The sequence below is a fragment of the Clarias gariepinus genome, chromosome 26 (assembly GCF_024256425.1).
Source record: "Clarias gariepinus isolate MV-2021 ecotype Netherlands chromosome 26, CGAR_prim_01v2, whole genome shotgun sequence".
In the NCBI taxonomy this organism is placed as follows: Eukaryota; Metazoa; Chordata; class Actinopteri; order Siluriformes; family Clariidae; genus Clarias; species Clarias gariepinus.
The window spans coordinates 15369855-15390202 of record NC_071125.1 but is presented as its reverse complement, the minus strand read 5'-3'; the positions used below and the strand labels follow the sequence as shown (position 1 = coordinate 15390202).

The following is a 20348-nucleotide window of genomic DNA, read 5'->3' as shown; positions in this document are numbered from 1 at the left end:
AAAAAAAGGGCATAGATAAAAACTGTTTGGGTATACTGAACATGTGTGAATGCATTTTTTGGGCCCCTCTATATACAGTCCAGGCCAAAAGTTTTGAGAATTACATAAATATTGGAAATTGGAAACGTTGCTGCTTAAGTTTTTATAATAGCAATTTGCATATACTCCAGAATGTTATGATGAGTGATCAGATGAATTGCATAGTCCTTCTTGCCATGAAAATTAACTTAATCCCAAAAAAACCTTACCACTGCATTTCATTGCTGTCATTAAAGGACCTGCTGAGATCATTTCAGTAATCGTCTTGTTAACTCAGGTGAGAATGTTGACGAGCACAAGGCTGGAGATCATTATGTCAGGCTGATTGGGTTAGAATGGCAGACTTGACATGTTAAAAGGAGGGTGATGCTTGAAATCATTGTTCTTCCATTGTTAACCATGGTGACCTGCAAAGAACCTGCAGCCATCATTGTGTTGCATAAAAGTGGCTTCACAGGCAAGGATATTGTGGCTAAATCAACAATTTATAGGATCATCAAGAACTTCAAGGAAAGAGGTTCAATTCTTGTTAAGAAGGCTTCAGGGCGTTTAAGAAAGATCGTCTCCTAAAGAGGATTCAGCTGCGGGATCGGAGGGCCACCAGTGCAGAGCTTGCATCTTCACGCACAGTGAGGCGAAGACTTTTGGAAGATGACCTGGTGTCAAGAAGGGCAGCAAAGAAGCCACTTCTCCCCCCAAAAAAAACCCACCAGGGACAGATTGATCTTTTGCAGAAAGTATGGTGACTGGACTGCTAAGGACTGGGGCAAAGTCATATTCTCCGATAAGGCCTCTTTCCGATTGTTTGGGGCATCTGGAAAAAGTCTTGTCCACAGAAAAAAAGGTAAGCGTGTAGGAATCAGTCCTGTGTCATGCCAACAGTAAAGCAGCCTGAGACCATTCATGTGTGGGGTTGCTTCTCATCCAAGGAAGTGGGCTTACTCACAATTTTGCCCAAAAACACAGCCGTGAATAAAGAATGGTACCAAAACACCCTCCAACAGCAACTTCTTCCAACAATCCAACAACAGTTGAGTAAAGAACAATGCATTTTCCAGCACGATGGAGCCCCGTGCCATAAGGCAATAATGATAACTAAGTGGCTCAGGGACCAAAACGTTGAAATTTTGGGTCCATGGCCTGGAAACTCCCCAGATCTTAATCCCATTGAGAACTTGTGGTCAATCCTCAAGAGGCGGGTGGACAAACAAAAACCCACTAATTCTGACAAACTCCAAGAAGTAATTATGAAAGAATGGGTTGCTGAAAAAGAAGGGCCAACACTGCAAATACTGACTCTTTGCATAAATGTTATGTAATTGTCGTTAAAAGCCTTTGAAACGTATGAAGCAGCAGGCAGGATCCACCCAAGATCTCACCCCGTGGGGTCAAAAATATCATGAGAACTGTGAGCAAAAATCCCAGAACAACACCGGGGGAACCTAGTGAATAAACTGCAGAGAGCTGGGACCAAAGTAACAAAGGCTACCATCAGTAACACACTGCGCCGCCATCGACTCAAATCCTGCAGTGCCAGGTGTGTCCACCTGCTTAAGCCAGTACATGTCCACGCCCGTCTGAAGTTTGCTAGAGAGCATTTGGATGGTCCAGAAGAGGGCTGGGAGAATGTCATATGGTCAGATGAAACCAAAATAGAAGTTCATGTTTGGAGGAGAAAGAATGCCGAGTTGCATTTAAAGAACACCATACCTACTGTGAAGCATGGGGGTGGAAACATCATGCTTTGGGGCTGTTTTTCTGCTAGGGAACCAAAACGACTGATCCATGTAAAGGAAAGAATGAATAAGGTCATGTATCGTGAGATTTTGAGTGGAAACCTCCTTCCATCAGCAAGACAGTGTGTGAAAACCTTGTGAAGAATTACAAAAAAATGTTTGACGTCTGTCATTGCCAACAAAGGGTATATAACTACTGAGTATAACTACTAACTATAAGTATTGAGATGAAATTTTGTTATTGACCATATACTTATTTTCCATCATATTTTGCTAATAAATTTTTAAAAAATCCTACAATGTGATTTTCTGAATTTTTTTTCTTATTTTGTCTCTCATATAGAGGAACAGTTTAATCAGAGGTGTAGCGCTATTTGATTTTAGAATTAAATAAAGTGTGCATACGTGTACTTGCATGGTTAAGCTGTGGCTCATTTTGGGAAAAAGGCCTTACAAATGGTTTTATTGACTAATCATAACACACAAATATACCAAATAAAACAACAGCATCCCCAATACAACATGCCTTCCTGCATCCTACATGAAAAAGTACCAGTAGTAATACAGCACTGTACATCGGTAGTATACTGTAGTCATTCATTACCAAATAATTCATTTAACTAACTTTTAATGTACATTTTTGTTAAGTGTTTGGAATAATATTTTATATTAAGTACATTTTTTATACATTTTATATATATATATATATTTTACAATTTAGTACTTTTAAATAGCCTACATTAACCACGTTTTTATTTGTCTTTTTATAGCCCAATGTTTTTTCTTTATTATTAGTTAAAAATCATTTCTGAATTCAAAAAGAAAACCTAAATTTTAATGTCGCTGCCATGTTTTTATGAACTGCGCTGCTCCATCACATTTTGATTGCTCTGATTGGGATGGTGGCACATTTATGCAGCATGATTCATCCTCACTTTGCCTGTATGCACAGACTCTCAGCCACACTGATGTGCTGTAATCTCAGAGATGGCAGGTCCTGACAACCATCAACAATCGTTTGAAAGGCGACACATACAGTAAAATAATGCATTCGGTCTTTAGACTTTATTAGGTAAAAGTTCAGCAGCGATGATACATAAATATATAAAATACATTGTTCACATTGACCTATTTACAGTGTTGTAATGTACTGTAACAAAGTACAAAATAGAAACTTCACATACTGTATCTGTGCTTCCTTATTTATATTCTTGTAGACTTTCACATTCACTCCACTACATTTCATAAATAAATGCGAATACGTGTACTTTTACTCTGATACACTTCTGAGCATCTTTACCTATAGTTGGCCAGAGCCAATGGAGCCAAAACCGTCTGAGGAGCAAACGTGTCTAGGACACGTCGACACATAAAAACTGCATGTGTACACGTTGTAAAAAATGAATGTCTCAAGCATAATGATGTCTGATGGGTTTTTTTTAAATGTTTTTGGACCTGATGGCTTACCATACACACCCATGGCAAGAAATGTTTTTTGTGCGGTGGGAGGAAACCAGAGTACCCAAAGGAAACCCACCAAGCACGGGGAGAACATGCAAACTCCATGCACACAGAGACTGTAATCGAGCCTGGCCGGGAATCGAACCCGGCTGAGAATCAAACCCAGACCCTGAAAGTGCAAGGCAACAGTGCTAACCACTACACCACCGTTCCGCCAGGTGCCTTTCATGCCTACCAAAAATCACTGAAGGACTGGCATTTAAAAACTCCCTAGAAAACCCATCAAGCACGGGGAGAACATGCTAACTCCATGCACACAGACCCGAGGCAGGAATCAAACCCTCGTCCCTGGAGGTGTAAGGCCACATAGCTAGCCACTACTCCACTGTGCCGCCAAAGTACATTTAATATTACTTTTAATATTTAAGTAGTGTAAATATACTTTAAGAGGGGAATAACTCAAATAATATTCTAAAAGGCAAATTTAACTTCTCCCAAAGTCATTTTTAAATTTCAACTTTTACTCCAAGTGTCCTTTTCAAGTGCTATATACACAACGTCCTATTTATTAGTATTTTATTAACTTTTTACTTAAAGTAACTTTTTAGTAACTTTATTTATAAGTTAAATGAGACAGTACTAAACTAAGACTGCTGATGATGTTGTTAATGTATTTTTCACATGCAACATGCATAAGGGTTAGGATAAAAAAAAAGGATAAAAAGTCTATTAATGCATTCTTGACTTAAATCCTAGCATTTAATCTCACACTGTAGTTTACAGGCAATTTACTGTATTTTTATTTTAAAGATGGGCATTATTCTTGTAAAACGCAACAAAACATTTTTTTTTAAGTTTCTGTTGTAAACAGTTCTGTTATAAATTAACACTACTATGAAAAGCCATTTAATGTTTCTTTGGTTTTTAAGCATCTTTTTTTTTTTTTTAAACAAATTGTTTCTATACAAAATCTCCAGTATTGGGCCAGTGGTAGCTCAGAGGGCTAAGGCACTGAGTTACTAATCGGAAGATCAGTGGTTCGATCCCCAGCTCCACCTGTTGGGCCCTTGAGCAAGGCCCCTAACCCTATCTGCTCCAGAGGTGCTGTATCATGACTGACAGTTACACTGGGATATGAAAAAAAAAGAATTTCACTGTGCTGTAATGTATATGTGACAAATAACGGTTTAACTTAACTTATTCTGTGTATGGCAATAATGTACAGGCTACTCTTCACATATACTGCCAAGTATATGACCATATTACAAACCACTGTTGTAAAGCAGGTATTAATGCAATTATTTGACACTAATGTTGTTCATCATTCATCCTCAGGAAACACCCTATACTGCTTTTCAAGGTCTTTTCTGTGGATTCAGAGCGAATCCTGGAATTGCAGGAATACACCTTTGGAAGGACTCCAAAACAGTACCATATACACTCATTAAGACGATCTCACAAAAACTGGATGAAAAGTGGAAACATCTACCCCAGATGGGACACCTGCCGATTACAGGTCATCATTCATACATGTATTTCACTGTATGTGCAATGCCAGAAAGACAGGAACAAAAAACAACAACAAAAAAACAGAGTTTAGGGTTGACCCAGGGACGCTAGAGCTGTGAGGTGGAAAAAATTCCTGCCTTGTGTTACAAGCTAGGTAGCTTTATACAGTAGTATGCGATTTGAATCATGAACCTGTCAGTGTGTTGGGGGAAGCTCACACTTCTGTTACTTCTCCAAATTACATCATGGACAGTTCAGAGGTGATTTGAATATGATATATCACATATGGTTTAATATGGGTTTTGAAAAGCAGCTGTTCTCCCCTCTGTTCAGTAAGGCACAATTCCATTGTAAATACAGTATAATGTAAACTAGCCCTAAACGCTGAAAGACCACTGTTTCAACCACATTGGAGACACTAGTAATCCGCCTAATCCACTCACAACTGGTTTTCCAAAACTAAATATTCTAGTATCTTGTTTTGTCTAAAACAATTCATTTCAACAAATTAGACATTATAGTTAATGAAAGTCCCGCAAGACTCCAGCTGGGACTGACCAAACTAAAATACACACAATGAGGTCAATTTCATCTAAATGTAACTGAATATGATCAAGAATTGATTATAATAATTTAATTAAATCCAAATGCTGGATATATAAGTAGCGCATGTTGCTGATGGGATTCCTTTGTTGAACAGAAACCAAAATGGAAATGAAAGAAAGCATGACATTTATTTATTTATTTTTGTTGTTACACCCTGGAGGATGAAGGAGCTGCAGATTAATATGACCCTGATGTCTCACCCATCTGAGGGACTAAGGAATCATAAAATTAAGGAAACAGCAGTTTAACATCCCAATTACTGCACTCGATGCACTTTGGAAGCAATTTTGAGTTAACACTTCATTTGGCAGCAGAATTGAGGCCCACGCTGTAATGTGATGAAATCTGGAAGCCAGTGTGGAAAGCATATTTTTGAGCTATCTTTTTTCTCCTTGTATTAGGCAAGTTTATTAGATAGCATATTAGTCTTCATAGCAGACGTTCATCAGAGAGTGTGTCACAGAATAATACGCTCTATAAATAACAAATCTCACAAATGGATCAGCTGGGCAATAATATTCACAGACAGCAGAGTGAAGGTACAGAGCTGAAACCGGGACAAAGTACATCTCCACGTCATACTGATAAGACACATCATATATATTCATTTTATTTATTTATTTATTTATATATATATATATGGATTGTGGATCCACAAGACCTTTGGATCAGACTTGTTTGTCCAGTGCATCCCATGTATCCTTAATCAGATTGGCATCTGGGGAATTTAGAGGCAACCTTGAACTCTTTGTCTGCTAATCCCCTTATGCAACAGGCTGTAATGAAGTGGGTTCTAATACCTTTCTGTCATGGCTAGTGTTTTACTCTGCGGTTTGTGCTGCGATGGCTTTTTTTGGCGTGAAATTGGGCTGTATAAACTGGCCTTTGGTTCCACTAGGTGGAGGTATGCCATGAGCTCCCATGATCCAAGTTACTGGTATATAATTGATAATCAATGTTATTCAATAGGGCAATTGATGGTGGTGTTAATGTTAAAGGATGGGAAAAGACCCAGACATGTTACAGAAGTTAAAACCTATTTTATTTTACCCAACTGCACAGAGCTTCACACTTTACACAACAGCCAAACAACATACTATTTTCCTGGTAACTATGCACAAAGTGAAACACCCACTCACACGCGCACAAGTTACATACCTGGTGTGTTAAGTAGCCGTGATGAGCGGCAGACGTAGGCAATATATTGCTCGCAGTGTTCTGCAGCATCTGTAATGGCACTGATCTGCTCTGTTGTGGCACTGTAGTTTAGATGCAGCACTGTGCGTCTCTCCCTGCTTGAACCTGACACCGTCGTCCGGGCTGGAAGGCTGTTCACCACCATTGTCCACACCTTGTCCTCTGTGATGAGAAATCAAAATTGTGATTTTAGCCATTTGAGACCGAATGTCCCCATAAAGAACATACCATTTTCTCCCAACTACACTGTCTATATATCCTTGCTTGATGCTCATATTATTACTATACAGTATGATTAAGGTCACAGTTATCAGGTGCTAATAAAGAGAAACGGTGTGGAAAAAATGCACTGTACACAGTAATAGTCTGCGTCGCAGGAGGTTAACTAAAAACTAAATGGAACATTCACCAGATGTTGAAATAATTTACATAATATTACCCATTTTAGATTTGTATTGCCTAAAACTGCTTGTATTGCTTGCCATTGAAGTACTAGAACTTCTTGTATTTTGTGTTTTAAGACTATAAAATATATAACATATATGTATTAATAATGTAAATAATTGTAATTAACACTTTTTTCTTAAAAAGCTATTAAGGTTTGGTGAATTTGCTTGCCTGTCCCAAACCATGGTTATGTACACTGTAAATTCTTCTGTCTATAGGACTTATGCACCCGACATCACAACGTATGCTTGCCATGGTCCTGTATGTTCGCCATGGTTTGCATGGGCTCACATCTGGATAAACAAAGCTTATTTACTGGGGGTCAGTACAAAGATTTTCATAGAAAACAAATTGAGTAACATTATGTTATCTTAAACAACAGTTTGCCTCCTTAGTAATTGCTTCTAAGTAGTTCTAATTGACTCCTGAACCATCCGTGTTGTGTTTTGCAGCTAACACAAGCTACAAAGCTAAGCAGTTCCTAACACAAGGCTGAATCCCAAGTCCCTTTCTAAGGCCTTGTTCACACGGGCGTTAAAATCAAGCGTGAGCGCGGATCAAGCGGCAAGTGTTTTCTACACATACGAGTCATTGAGAGTGTTCACACGGGCTTTGGTGACGTGTGTTTATACGGCATTAAAAAACCGTTGCAGCTTTTTCTTGCAGTTCGAATCCCAGGTGTAGAAGTCAATCGATCGCCACTACAAAACGCAACATAAAAGTCTAGGACGTTCAGAGTGCGTTCGTTTATCCAAAAACTTAACGCCTGTGTGAACAAGACCTAACTCCTGAACAGTGACACTACTTGGTGTTTAGAACAAGGAATTCTATACCCTAAATACTGTAGCACATTAATTTTTCCCTTTACGCTATTTGGGATTCAACCCAAAGACAGTTAGTTTGCTAATAATTAGAAAGCTTGAATTGTCAGTATTAGTTAACGTTTCCTGCACATCATTTTATAAAATATTAAGCTTATCCAATAACATTGTCTCAATGGCAACAGAAACACTAAATGAGCTAACACCATTGCTAGCAAATAGCATCAAATCCAGGAGGAATCACATATTTGTACTATACAGTACAATGTCTGTGAGGTTATCACATTATGAGAACAAATCAAACTTCTTCAAATTAACATCCGTATTACCTTCCTCATCCATTTTTACAGTCTTGTTTACCTTTTAAATAAGTTGCGACATCCATCATAAAATACAGCATGTAAAAAATTATTACTGTAGCAGGACAGAAGCTATCAATTGCTAGGTTATTCTTTCGTTCTATTCTGTAACAAAGCATCAGGTCATCTTTTAGGTAATCACGCTACCATCAGGTTATCGTTCTGTTATTCTTTTGGCTTAAAAATACACATCAAATTAAATAATCAACAAAAATACATATAAGGCTTCTATCGGTTAATGGCACTTCCGCTGTACACCGTCATGATTGACATCATGATAAAGTAGTCACGTCTGCAAAAGTTCTATACTTACTAGTGTCTAAAATAATGAAACCGATCTTTAACTTTACAGGTCTCTTTCTGGAATAAATTCCCTTCGCTTTCCATCTGCTTGATTTTGCAGTCAGTTCGATTTAATCAGTGCCTCTGATGCTCACTGGAGGGATTTGCCATGTTTCTTGAAGAGGCCATTCACTCTGCATCTCAGAAACTGACATCATTTTATGTACTGATATCTTACACATTCCATATGGCTACATACAGTAATTTAATTTAATGGATAGTATTTGAGTACAAAGACAACTTAAAAACAGAATCCAAGACGTCTGCTCTGTTACAGCTCCTGGATGTTTAATGCCTTTTCAGGAGACGTGTTGAATAAGCTCATAGGGTTAGTTGTTTTCTGTAGTCTGCCACTTAGGGTGACTTATTTAAGCAGACTACACGCATGCCTCTATGTCGTTCAGGAATTTAATTTAATGCAAAAAAAAAGAAGTTTCTTTAAAACTAGTGATTAAATGAATAGCAAAAAGCAGGAATATGCATTCATCATATGCAATATGATTTTTGCTAAATAAAGTACTTGGTCCTCTTACAAATACCCACATTCTTATGCATTTATACTAGTGCAGGCATAAATATACAATATGAATATGCTGTATGAAAGAGTTTCTTTGTAAAGCTTATAACAAAACCAATAAGAAGTTTCTCTAAAATGTATTGCTTTTCCAGAAAAAGAAAAAAATAAAGAGCCTAATTGTTATTGTGGCTCAGCTGTTAATTAGACTGTTTTATTGGTAATGATTGTACCTGTAATTGCACCATTACTGAGAAACCTTTAATTATGTATCCACACCTATTAAGGAATGTATTTACCTCTCTACCTCCTACAATATCATGGAATTAAATTATCAGTGTAATCAGTGTAATTTTCCTTCAGTCTACACATAATAACAGCACAAATTCTCTTTCTCTTGTTTTTGTAAACGTGAATGACAAAAATTTCCATGAATTCTCCAGCATTACAGAAATTGAAAAAAAAAAAGATGGATGCAACGTATACAATGTTTGGATGCATTGTATGTTTTAAAGGCTTCATGTAATATACTGTATGTTTTTGACGAAATGGCTTTGGTATTTTATTACTGAGGATACAAAACTGGTTAATTTCTTAATATTGGAATCAATGGGATGCTGCTACAGTATATAAATTACCTGTCATGTTGCAGATGACTCTAAATGGCCCAAGAGGTCCACTGCCATCAGGATCGATCCAGTAGATGTCTGAAGTTTTCCCCAGGTGCTTGTAAGCCTCACATGACTGCTCATAGACAGCTAAACCAAAACACAACAACAAAAGCATACGTTAAAACGTGACAGCAAAACCATGAGCACAAATTTGTAGAGCCGTAGGATGTAGGATGCATCAGTACAGTATGTGAATGCAGAAAACCCACTTAAAGAGGGACAGAATAGTCAGAGGACAGAATTATCACAACATTTGATTTAATATATTGCCATTTAATATTAATTCTAAACAATGTTAATAAGCAGCAATGGATTTTGCAGTTATAGACCACGATGGTTTCATTTTTTAGTAATGAAGATTGGAGGTGCTGAAACATGATGCTTCAAAACAGATAAAAATATAATGCGTCTCATTATAGTCAATCAGCAAAATGCAACTATTATATGTACTGTGTTTTCTCTTTTTAATAATGAAATGGTCAAATTTATTCAAGGCAGAGCTGCTTAATGCATTATGTAAAGATCATTGTGGACATTTGTGCAGCAAGAGTCACATAAGTCAACAATCACTAAGAAGCTCAGGTTAGATGTTGAGTGTTTTAGCTGGGGTGTGGGTGGTGCTGAAAACAATATGTCCTTCATTTAGTTTTGAAATCAATAGAATAAAATAAATACAAGCTTCAAGGTTTGTGCCAGTCTGCATTATAAATGCTATTCCATCAAAAATGTCTTTGTAGAAATTAATCTCAAGCATCCCTGTTCACTTCCTTGTCTGGTGCATGTCAGCTTTGAGCGAACATACTGCATTCTTTTACCTATGAATACCGCATCTTTTTAGCAGATTAAAGAGTCGCACCATTACTAAGAGTCCTTACGTAGGGCTTCAGAGGGGTCAATGAAATAGGAGTTTGCGAGAATGCTTATAACATACATGGAAAGACCTTCCCATTGGGACAAAGCGTGGGATTATTAATTAATGAACTAAAAAGAAATGAAAGAAAACTTAAAACACAAAATAAACAGAGCTCTGCCGTCTCCTAGAGGCCTGATGGGGTCTGTAAAACAAAAATAAAACTTCTGATCCTCTCGGGGCGTTCGCCTTACCAAATTGTGTGTTTTATGTGTTTAACACTTTTACTCAAAGTCTCGCTTGCTTGTAAGGAAACTGTAGTTGGGTCTTTTGCCCTGTCTAGTCTTGTCTTGTCTCGAACGCGTGCTTTGTCTTTGTCTTGCGGTGGCCATGATACCTTTACCAGTGCTACCTAACGATCGCACAAAATGCTAAGTCGTCTAGCAACCACACATTCGGGTGACTGTAAATAAATACATTAATCAAAAATATATATTTATTATAAAAAATAAATAATAATAAATAAATCCAAACAAATCAATAAATAAAAGTTAATAATAAACTTTGTCCCCACAGCTTGATAAGAAATTGACCAGCTATGCTTTTCCTAAAAAAAATTACACTTTGGTGATACCTATAAAAAAAACTAATTCTAGTATAACACTTTCTCCTTTAAAAAAGTCTGAAACTGTCAAGCTGCAACATGTTCAGGAAACACATTTCATATCACTGACTGAATGGAGTTACTGGAATTGCAGGACTGAGTGTACGTACAGGAGTGACACGTAGCTCCAGCATACCCTGTATCATCACAGGAACAGCTGAAAGTGTCCCAGGTCTGACTGCATCTTCCTCCATGCTCACAGTGATTGGGCAAACATCTGGAAAGCAAGACAGAGGATCATTAGAATGAAATCAGGCTTACATCAACTGCAACTGCAAAAAGGGCAAATTAATGTGAAAAAAGATGGATTTATAAAATTCAGTTTCTTTTAGGCACAAAATTCTTTAATTAAGGAGTTTCCAGTGGAAATAGGCATGAGGCAAAAATATCAGCATTAACAGACATCATGTACCTTTGGCATTTCTGTAGTAAATAAGATGAAAAAAAAATATTATCGTACATGAAAGGTGCATATAGCCTTAACCTGACTCAGGTAAGAAAACGTGATTACAAAGCACTGACATAACGGATTTATTCAACAAATATTACATATACATCTATTTACTTCTACATACAGTAACATTAAAGGTTGATTAATAGTACACATTAGATCATGTGGTGTGTCCACCATAGTACCTTAGTTCACCATACCGTAGCAGAACTAATATACTAATATATTAGAATGAGAGTTGTGTTATTTGAATTTAAGCCAGCTACCACAGATTTGCAATTTTTCAACAATTACAGTGAAGTTTTATTAATGAACATGTAGAACATTTTATGGTTAGATTTAATGTGCAGTGCAATAATACAGTACATTATGGATTTAATGTTGTGTGCAATGTTGGTTCTTATTGTCACTTATGATATACCCGTGCTAAATCTCTTTCTCTCTCTCTCTCTCATTCTCTTGTAGCTAAAATGGAGAACTTAAGATGTAAGATTAGTCATAAGGTAAAGTCTAAAGGTAATCTTAAGCCATAGGTTATCAGTAGTTTGTTTGTAAGTGCAGTGTAGAATTACCACTTTGTCACAGACACTTGAGGTGCATCTTAACTACAGTATTAGTGGCAGAATCAAAACACTATTGGACTATTATTAATCAGAAACCAAATCAAACATAAGCAGAAAATATTACATCTACTAACAATTTTTTTTTACTGTAACATCCACAACACTAATTTGCATTTCAATTTAAAGAGCCTATTTAATTTAAATGAATGCTAAATTTAGAAAAAAAAAATTTTTTTTCATTACATTATTCTAATTAGATGCAGTAGATTTGCTTACTTTTAAAGTGAAATAATAAAGGTATTACCCACACCTGCTCACAGCAGAGCTAAACAACCAGTTTTAGAGATTGAGGTGGGAGACAACAAAGTCTGGTATTTCAAGCAAAACCTTTTTTAATTATTGGTCCATCAACAAGAATTATTCTCAAAGAAGCCACAGATGAATAAAATGTTGCATGTTGCCATGCCAACACACAGACTAAACAGCAGCCCGGAATCTGAATCTGCTTGAAACACACACGTCCATGTGTCTGCATCAAAAAAAGATGATGTAAATACTGTCTAAATGTTCTAAACTGGTCTAAACTGGGTGGGAATTAAAACAATTTTTGTTTGTTTTTGTTTGTTTGTTTTCTTATAAAGCACAAGTTAGGCTGATAATGAGAGACTAAATGGAGATCATTTCATGTTGCAGAAAAAAATTTTACGTATTTGGCTTGCGAAAACATTGTTGCAGTACTGTATGTAAAATGTCCAACCCCCTGTAGTGAACTTCAGCCAAGATTTTAACTCTCAATCCTTGAGAATCAGAGTGGAAAACATTTGATATCAAGGCTATGTAATAATCATCCTGAAAATGTATGGAAAACATTAGCATATTTAGCCTCCATAGATCCTATTTCATTGTCCCTAGGTAGAAGATCGAATTAAAGAGGCATAAAGATATAATTAAAAGCTTCACTGTGTTCTTCTTGATGCAATCAGACACAAGCAAGTTCTTTAAATTAGGCACGGGTTCAAAGGTAGCAGTCTTTCATTTGAAGCTCATGTGGATAATATTACTAGGCTAGGACTTTTGTCATTTTAAAAAGATTGCCAAGATAAAGAATATATTGCTACATGAAACAGGAAACTTTGTACACGATTTGTCACCTGGATGTCGGCTGGATTATTGTAACGTCCTACTGTCTAAATGTGCAACTAGGTGCATAAACAAGCTCAAGTTAGTCTAGAATGCAGCAGTCAGAGTCCTCACTGGAACCAGAAGATAGGAGCACATCACCCCTATCTTAGACTTTGCAGAGACTGCATTGGCTCCCTGGGAAATTTCGCATTGATTTTAAAATACTACTATTGACCTATAAAGCACTAAATGGTTTCGTGCCACAGTACCTGAGTGAACTGCTAGTGTTTTATGATTCATCATGTCTACTTCAATCAAAGGAAGCAGGCTACTTGTCAGTATCTAGTTTTATAAAAACTTTTGCAGGGAGTAAAGCTTTTCTTGACAAACCACCAAAATTATGGAATAACCCTCTAATTAATGTTTGGGAGTAAGACACCTTCTCAGTGTTTAGGTCTAGACTGAAAACACGTGTATTTAGCCAAGACTTTTGTGAATAGCGTCATGGCAGACCTATGGGCACCTCTGCTTACCTTGTAGCTCCAAAGTCTTGCAAAACACCACACACCTTCAGCACCATGGCCAGCTCCACTGCACGCAGGAGAAGGGCGGGACGACATAACTCTCCATGGCTGGCAGAGCAACATTCCTACCGTCCTGGGATTCACCTTTGCATACTGTATAAATGCAGCTGGCAAATGGCTCTCTTATTTGCACTTTCTGTTTTGCCCAAGCAGACTCTGACCAAGCTAAAAGCCCGCAAAAATGAAACAAAGCACAGACAAGACATCTAATCTCTGCATTTTCATCCTCAGCCGAGCCTGGGCCATCGAGCCACCTCAACCTCCTGCCGCTACTGCCAAGGAAGCGGAGACTTCTCCTTCTCCTTTCCTCCCCACTGTGCCTTTTCCCCTTCACTTTTCATACTTGCACAGAAACTTGCCAATAAAGCAAATTCTTCTGCATTCATCTGCTGCCTCTGAGTCTGTGTCTGATTTGCCCTGCTAAAAAAAAGCTTTACAGTAGGTTTGCCTCAGGTAAAGGTGCAGATCTGTGGAACCCATGGACATAGAGTACAAGGGTATACTGGAACGTTTGAGTGCTGCCTTTAGGTTTAGGGCCTTGCTCAAGCATCCAACAGGGGTAATTTGTTGGTGCTGTGGTTTGAACCCATGAGCTTTTGATCCGTAAGCCAATAACTGTAATATGGAGATTCACCCGCCAGGTTTTATAGAAAGAATGAGAGGCTGCTCATGTCATTTGTTGGGCGTCTATGTTAGAGCTGCTGAATGTACAACGTTGGTCTCATGATCTGTAGGCAGGGTTATGAATATGGAACTTTGCAGAGACCTTTTTTTGTTTTGCCACCCTCTCTTGGAGGGTAGTATATGTTCTGTTGGGACATTATCTGTCAAGAATGTTGAGATTAATTGGGATAGGGCCCCGACCATCTGGTGCTGGAGCATTAGACCATGAACTCATCCAACACCCACAACATCTCTGTCACTGAGCGCACACATTGGTGGCCTTGTCACTAATGCCATATATAATAAAGAAAAAGTTAGACAGTGGGAAGACTAATTTGTCTAAGGTCGTGTTTATTTTTATTTCTTTTTGACGACCTTTCTTATCAAGGTGGAGGTCACACTGTGGACCATATCTGTGGTTCAGAGGAACATGGCAGAGTGATGGTGATTCAGAAGTATTCAAAACAGTTTTTAAATGGGTAACTTATTTTGTATGGTTTGTTTCTAAGTCAAGTTTAACCAATTTCCTTAGGAGCTACTGTAAATAATATACAAATAATCAAAAGGGATCTTTGCCATGTGTGTCTTCGTGAATCTTTTGTGCTGTGTTAAGAAGGCTTAAAAAATTATCTGAACTCAATTTTAGACCTACAACTAGCAAAAGACAAAGAAAATGTCCCCTCAGTAATAGTTAAAAACCAGGATGACCAAAATAACAAGAATGCAAAAGGCCCAATTTCTACAGTTTCAGCCATTTGCCAGCTGAATCCACAAATCATAACACAGAACAAGTAAACACAATCAGGCAACAAACCCCCCCAACGCCAATAATTGATTTAATCTTTGATATCCTATGATTAAACTTGACATAGCCAACATTTTTGGAGCTTTATTTGGCAGAAAACACATCACTGACCACAATTAATGAAGTTAAATTATTAAAGCTTAAAATATTAAGGGCATGCATTTACTTTTTTTTCTAAAAGGACATTGTACTGTCTTCTCATTTGTCAACGCGCTTTAAGTGATTTAAAATTAAAAAAACTTTAAAACTTTGTGCTTACAAAATTTGTGGATTATTTATAAACATACTACTGTCTATGTGTATTCTTTTAGGAATCTGCAAACTATTTAGCTTTAATTAACCGACTAATAATGTTTTTCTTGTGGCGAGTCATGATGGTGCCAGATGTAGAATCATCTTATCAATTATATGTGATTATCAAAGCGATAAATGGTGTGCTACCTTAAACAGAAAATCAGCCTTTCACGCACACTTCTGTAAATATAGCACTTCATTTAATTTGTTTTGGTTTTTGCAAAAAATTACACACAGCTACTCCAGTTTGCAGACACTGATCAAGTTACAAACAAAACAAGTTAAAAGAAAAAGTTTGGGCCTAAGAAGGTTGACCATTCATTTATTTCATTCTAACCAGCTTCCAAATAAAGACAAGGCGTAGAAGCAGGAGTGGAACAATATTGTGTTTTTCAGAACAAACCAAAATTAAAACAAATAGTTTTCAATAAACCCTACTGTGATTCCCAGATTATTTGTTTCAGATAGCCTTCTACAGTAGCTAAACCTCTATAGCAAATCACTATAGTTTCACAAATTGTTGGATTTGTTTGCATGAGCTTTACTCATTATGTCTATAATTATGTAATTTTAGTTAGCTGACATTTAACGTAATACTTCGGATTTCTCAGCTTTAGCCTTGAACCAGGATACATATTATTATTATTATTATTATTATTATTATTATTAATTACTCGTGGCTAAAATGTTTCTTCCAATGTCAGCTTTAGCATTTTAAACAGGTTTAACCTTTTCTCAAAGAGTAAACTCTTTATTGTAGGGTTTTTCATACATCTGAAAATAGCTCCCCAGTGCAACAAACTAATTATTTGTTTAGGATGTTGGATAGAGCCCTTTTGTTTAACCTACAGCATGGCAGGTACAATGTGGAGTGTGCTAAAGATTATTACCTGTCTATGATGGCACACATATCCAGACTGACGTTCTCAAATGCCCCTATCCTGCCCTTCTCCACCGCTGATATGTCGGCCAGCTGATCATCCACCTGAATGTGCTGCATGCAGCCCTGAAATGAGCGCTGCGAAGGAGATGCCAGTGTCCGCAGGAAATAACCTGTACATAGAGTGGAGACAGAACAGACAAAATAAAGAAATATTACAATATAATTTAAAACTGCCCCTGTTTTTAAAAAAAAAAAAAAAAATCCACTAATTTTAGAAAAACTGCATTTTAGTCATTTGGATACGACTAAGAAAACGTCAGGCATTAAAAAACCTCTAAGCGGAATCTATATTGGCAATATATTGCTGCATGAATTGTCAAAGTTGTAATTATGATTATGTTATTAAAAGTTATTTTGCATTTATTAACAATATGGCTTTTTGGCAGTTTATAAAAAAATGCATTTTTTTTGGTAAAACGAACTAGAAATGACTCCCATAGTAAACATCTTAGTGACAAAAATGTCAGATACAGTCAGATAGGCGTGTAACAATGATCATGATTTATATTTATATTATAAGGGAAAGGATGTACCATTTACAACCTATTTTGATCTGAGTGAACACAGTCTAGTTTTATCTAAATATTCTCAGTTAAGTCAGGCTAACTTCGAATTAATAGTTTGACATGGTTTTTTATGTCCTAATTAAGATTGTACATACAGAAAACAGTACAGTAGTTTTGAGAAAAATAAGTTCTTTCCATAATAAGCAAGAAGCATTCGAAACTGATTTTATTTCCAAACTAATTACATTCTGTGCTTATTTTCTTTGAGTGACATGAGTGTTAAAAAACAAAAAATGCAAAAATATTTTTTTTAATTATTTAGATTAAATACATTACTTTGCAAAAGTACTTTGCTTTCAAGTAGAAAGACTTTCTTTAGTTCTGGAGGACTTTGTTTGTTTAGCCACACAGTGACCTACAGTATGAATCATTTAGGCATAAAAACATCTATTTCAAGCGATGAACCAGGGAGAGATGCACATGATGACAGATGATCAGGCCGGTGATTAGTATACTGCTGATGCTGAATACTGAGTAGCTGGAACAGACGAGAGAGGAAACGATGTTGCTGCTGACGATTGTACACACAGTTCAAAAATCCCAATTCAGAACAAGAGCAGACACAGAAAATCCAACAGCTTCCCACAAACATACTCATTTGTGCATCATTAGAGTGGTGTACTATCATAACTCTGGCTTTTAAATGCATCAGGAGCAAAAGGGGAAAAACAGACATATCCATTTAGAGGTGAAACAGAAGGTTACACTACAAGCTAATTTGACTTCAACATTCTTCCATTAATCCACTTAGTGTCTTAACAGCAGCACAGCTCGTACTTTCGCTTTACTGATTGCCTGACAGATAGAAGCAATGTGATGGACTTGTTAGAAAATGTTGGCTTTTGTTTATAAATCTGTCCGCTATGCATCGTGGTTAAAACGTGGAAGTTGCCTCTAAAATAAGGTTATATAGGAGTTCAAATTAAAAAGGTTTCATTGTAGTTAATATTGTGTGTCAGAGCGGAATAATTTGCCAAATTCAGTAATTCAAAATTTAAAATGTTAAAAAAGTCCAAAAATGGAGATTATCATGGTTTGCTGTCAAACTGTAAACTGTATTTGTACTGAATACAAGTTTCCTAAGGGCCTGCAATCCTTTGGGGATTCCAATCCATTGCAAGGTACACACTCATTCACAAACACACACGCTCATTTGGGATCACCATTTAGCCTAATCTGCATGTCTTTGAACTGTTGGAGAAAAGCAGAGTACCGAAGGAAACCCATTGAACACGGGGAGAAATGCAAACTCCAAGGACAAGGGCTCGAGATGAGTCGAACCCGCACCCTATAGGTGGAAGATGACAGTGCTAACCACTAAGAGGTAATATACAGTACACACTTTTAAATCTTTACTGTAAATGGATTTTGAAATTTTCCCAAACACTGCATGCTTACTGTAGATTTACAGTAATTAAAAAAAGAAATGAATAAAGAAAAACAGGCAGTATGTCACTGAGAACTTTAGAAATATGGAATGCCACCTATTGAATAGTAAATGTATTAACTATAGCAAAAATATATATTTTTAAAAAACATATATTTAATCTGTTTAGTGTAATAGTGCAGTGGATATTTTTGCATGATGTAGTGCCGTATCTTTGTACCCTACAAGTCTAGACCTGAGTATGTTTTTTAGTGCCTTTACTGTACTGTATGTTCATTCCTTACAGTATGTTTTCAGGTTGTGTGTTTGCCACTTTTAGAAAGTTTTTACAAGTTTATATGTTTAAATGTTTATATGCATAAAAGAATAATGAATCTATGTTTAAAGAAAGGGCATGGGTTTTTACAAAATACATCAATACTGTGGACAATAACAACAAGTTTCCACAGGAGGATGCTACAATTGTGTGGCTTCCTGCATTGTGCAGTAAACACTGAAGGGGACAACAATAAGATATACAGGAACCCACATACACAGATCAATATTTACTCTTTGGCTCTCACAAACCCTCTGGAACACAAACTGGAAGTGTTCAGATGCCACTGGGCTGAGAACGTGCCTACTAGGGAGGGAAAAAAGAAGAAGGAAAACAAACACTTCAAGGAATCACTCGAAATGTGTGGCTGTCCAAACAGGGCTTCCATCAAATCCACATAAAAATGCAGTAGGAGTCCTTCCACAATAGACGGAGAAGAAAAGACACTGGTGTACCTGAAAATCTTTTCAGATTTTCAACAAACACACTGTCCATGTACATTTTCAAACCCAGCAAAACACAAACCCAGCCAGAAGTCGGTCCATCCCTTGGATAAAATACCAGGACAAAAACAGTGCCATTTGGCAAAAACAATCCAATGCTGTGAGCGCTACACAGGTTTGCACTGTACATTGGAGAAACCAAACCAAACAACTGCTTCACAAACACATGGCACAATTCAAGAAAAACAACTTTTCAGGATGAAACTCAACAGGTTTTGGGCATCTTTAAGACAAGGAACATTTCTTTGAAGACATCAGTGTACAGATTTTGGACCGGAAGAAACAATGGGTTAAAGGAGGAGAAAAGCATGTCTTCTACATCAACCTGAAACAACACTCTCTCTACAAAGGAGGTGGCATACAAAAAGACACCACTAATCACTCACCTACAATGCAGTTCCTATCCTCAAGACAGTTTCACTGATGTTTATGCCTTTATAACAACCCACAGGTCAACATCAGGGTGTCAACGACTGAACGACTCCACAGAATTTATACACCTGCCACACACTCCAAACCAGATGAAGCCATTTGTATGGGTGGTACTATGTCTTTTACCAACAACTAAGCTGCCACTGAATAACATGTCACAGGAATAACAAAAAATAAGACTGGACTTTCAGCAGATCAAAGATAAAAAAGGTTAGATATCTCTTTTAAATAATATACAGTGGAACCTCGGATTACGAGTAACGTGGTTTACGAGTGTTTTGCAAGACGAGCAACAATTTTTAATAATTTTTTACTTGAAAAACGAGCATTGTTTTAGTTAACGAGCACCAAGTATCATGTTTCACGCATGCGCTTCTTGTTTTAACAACGAGCGTTACGTCATCACAAGTGAGCCAACGGTTTTTCTCTCTCTTGCAGCAGAATTGTAGGTAATCGTCTCTCCTGCTGGGTGAATACACACACGCTGTGTGTGTGTGTGAGAT

At 37.1% G+C, this 20348-nt stretch overlaps 1 protein-coding gene across 1 annotated transcript in view; it reads right to left on the bottom strand.

The window, feature by feature from the left end:
- Nucleotides 1-20348, bottom strand: part of LOC128514091 (contactin-associated protein-like 2) — a 274243-nt gene that overhangs the window by 100745 nt on the left and 153150 nt on the right. Inside the window, exons 10-13 of the mRNA XM_053487773.1 lie at nucleotides 16589-16751; nucleotides 11327-11433; nucleotides 9670-9789; nucleotides 6510-6710 (exon numbers count right to left, since the gene is read on the bottom strand). Of these exons, the coding sequence (XP_053343748.1) occupies nucleotides 6510-6710; nucleotides 9670-9789; nucleotides 11327-11433; nucleotides 16589-16751 (591 nt within the window). The remainder of the gene's footprint in view (nucleotides 1-6509; nucleotides 6711-9669; nucleotides 9790-11326; nucleotides 11434-16588; nucleotides 16752-20348) is intronic.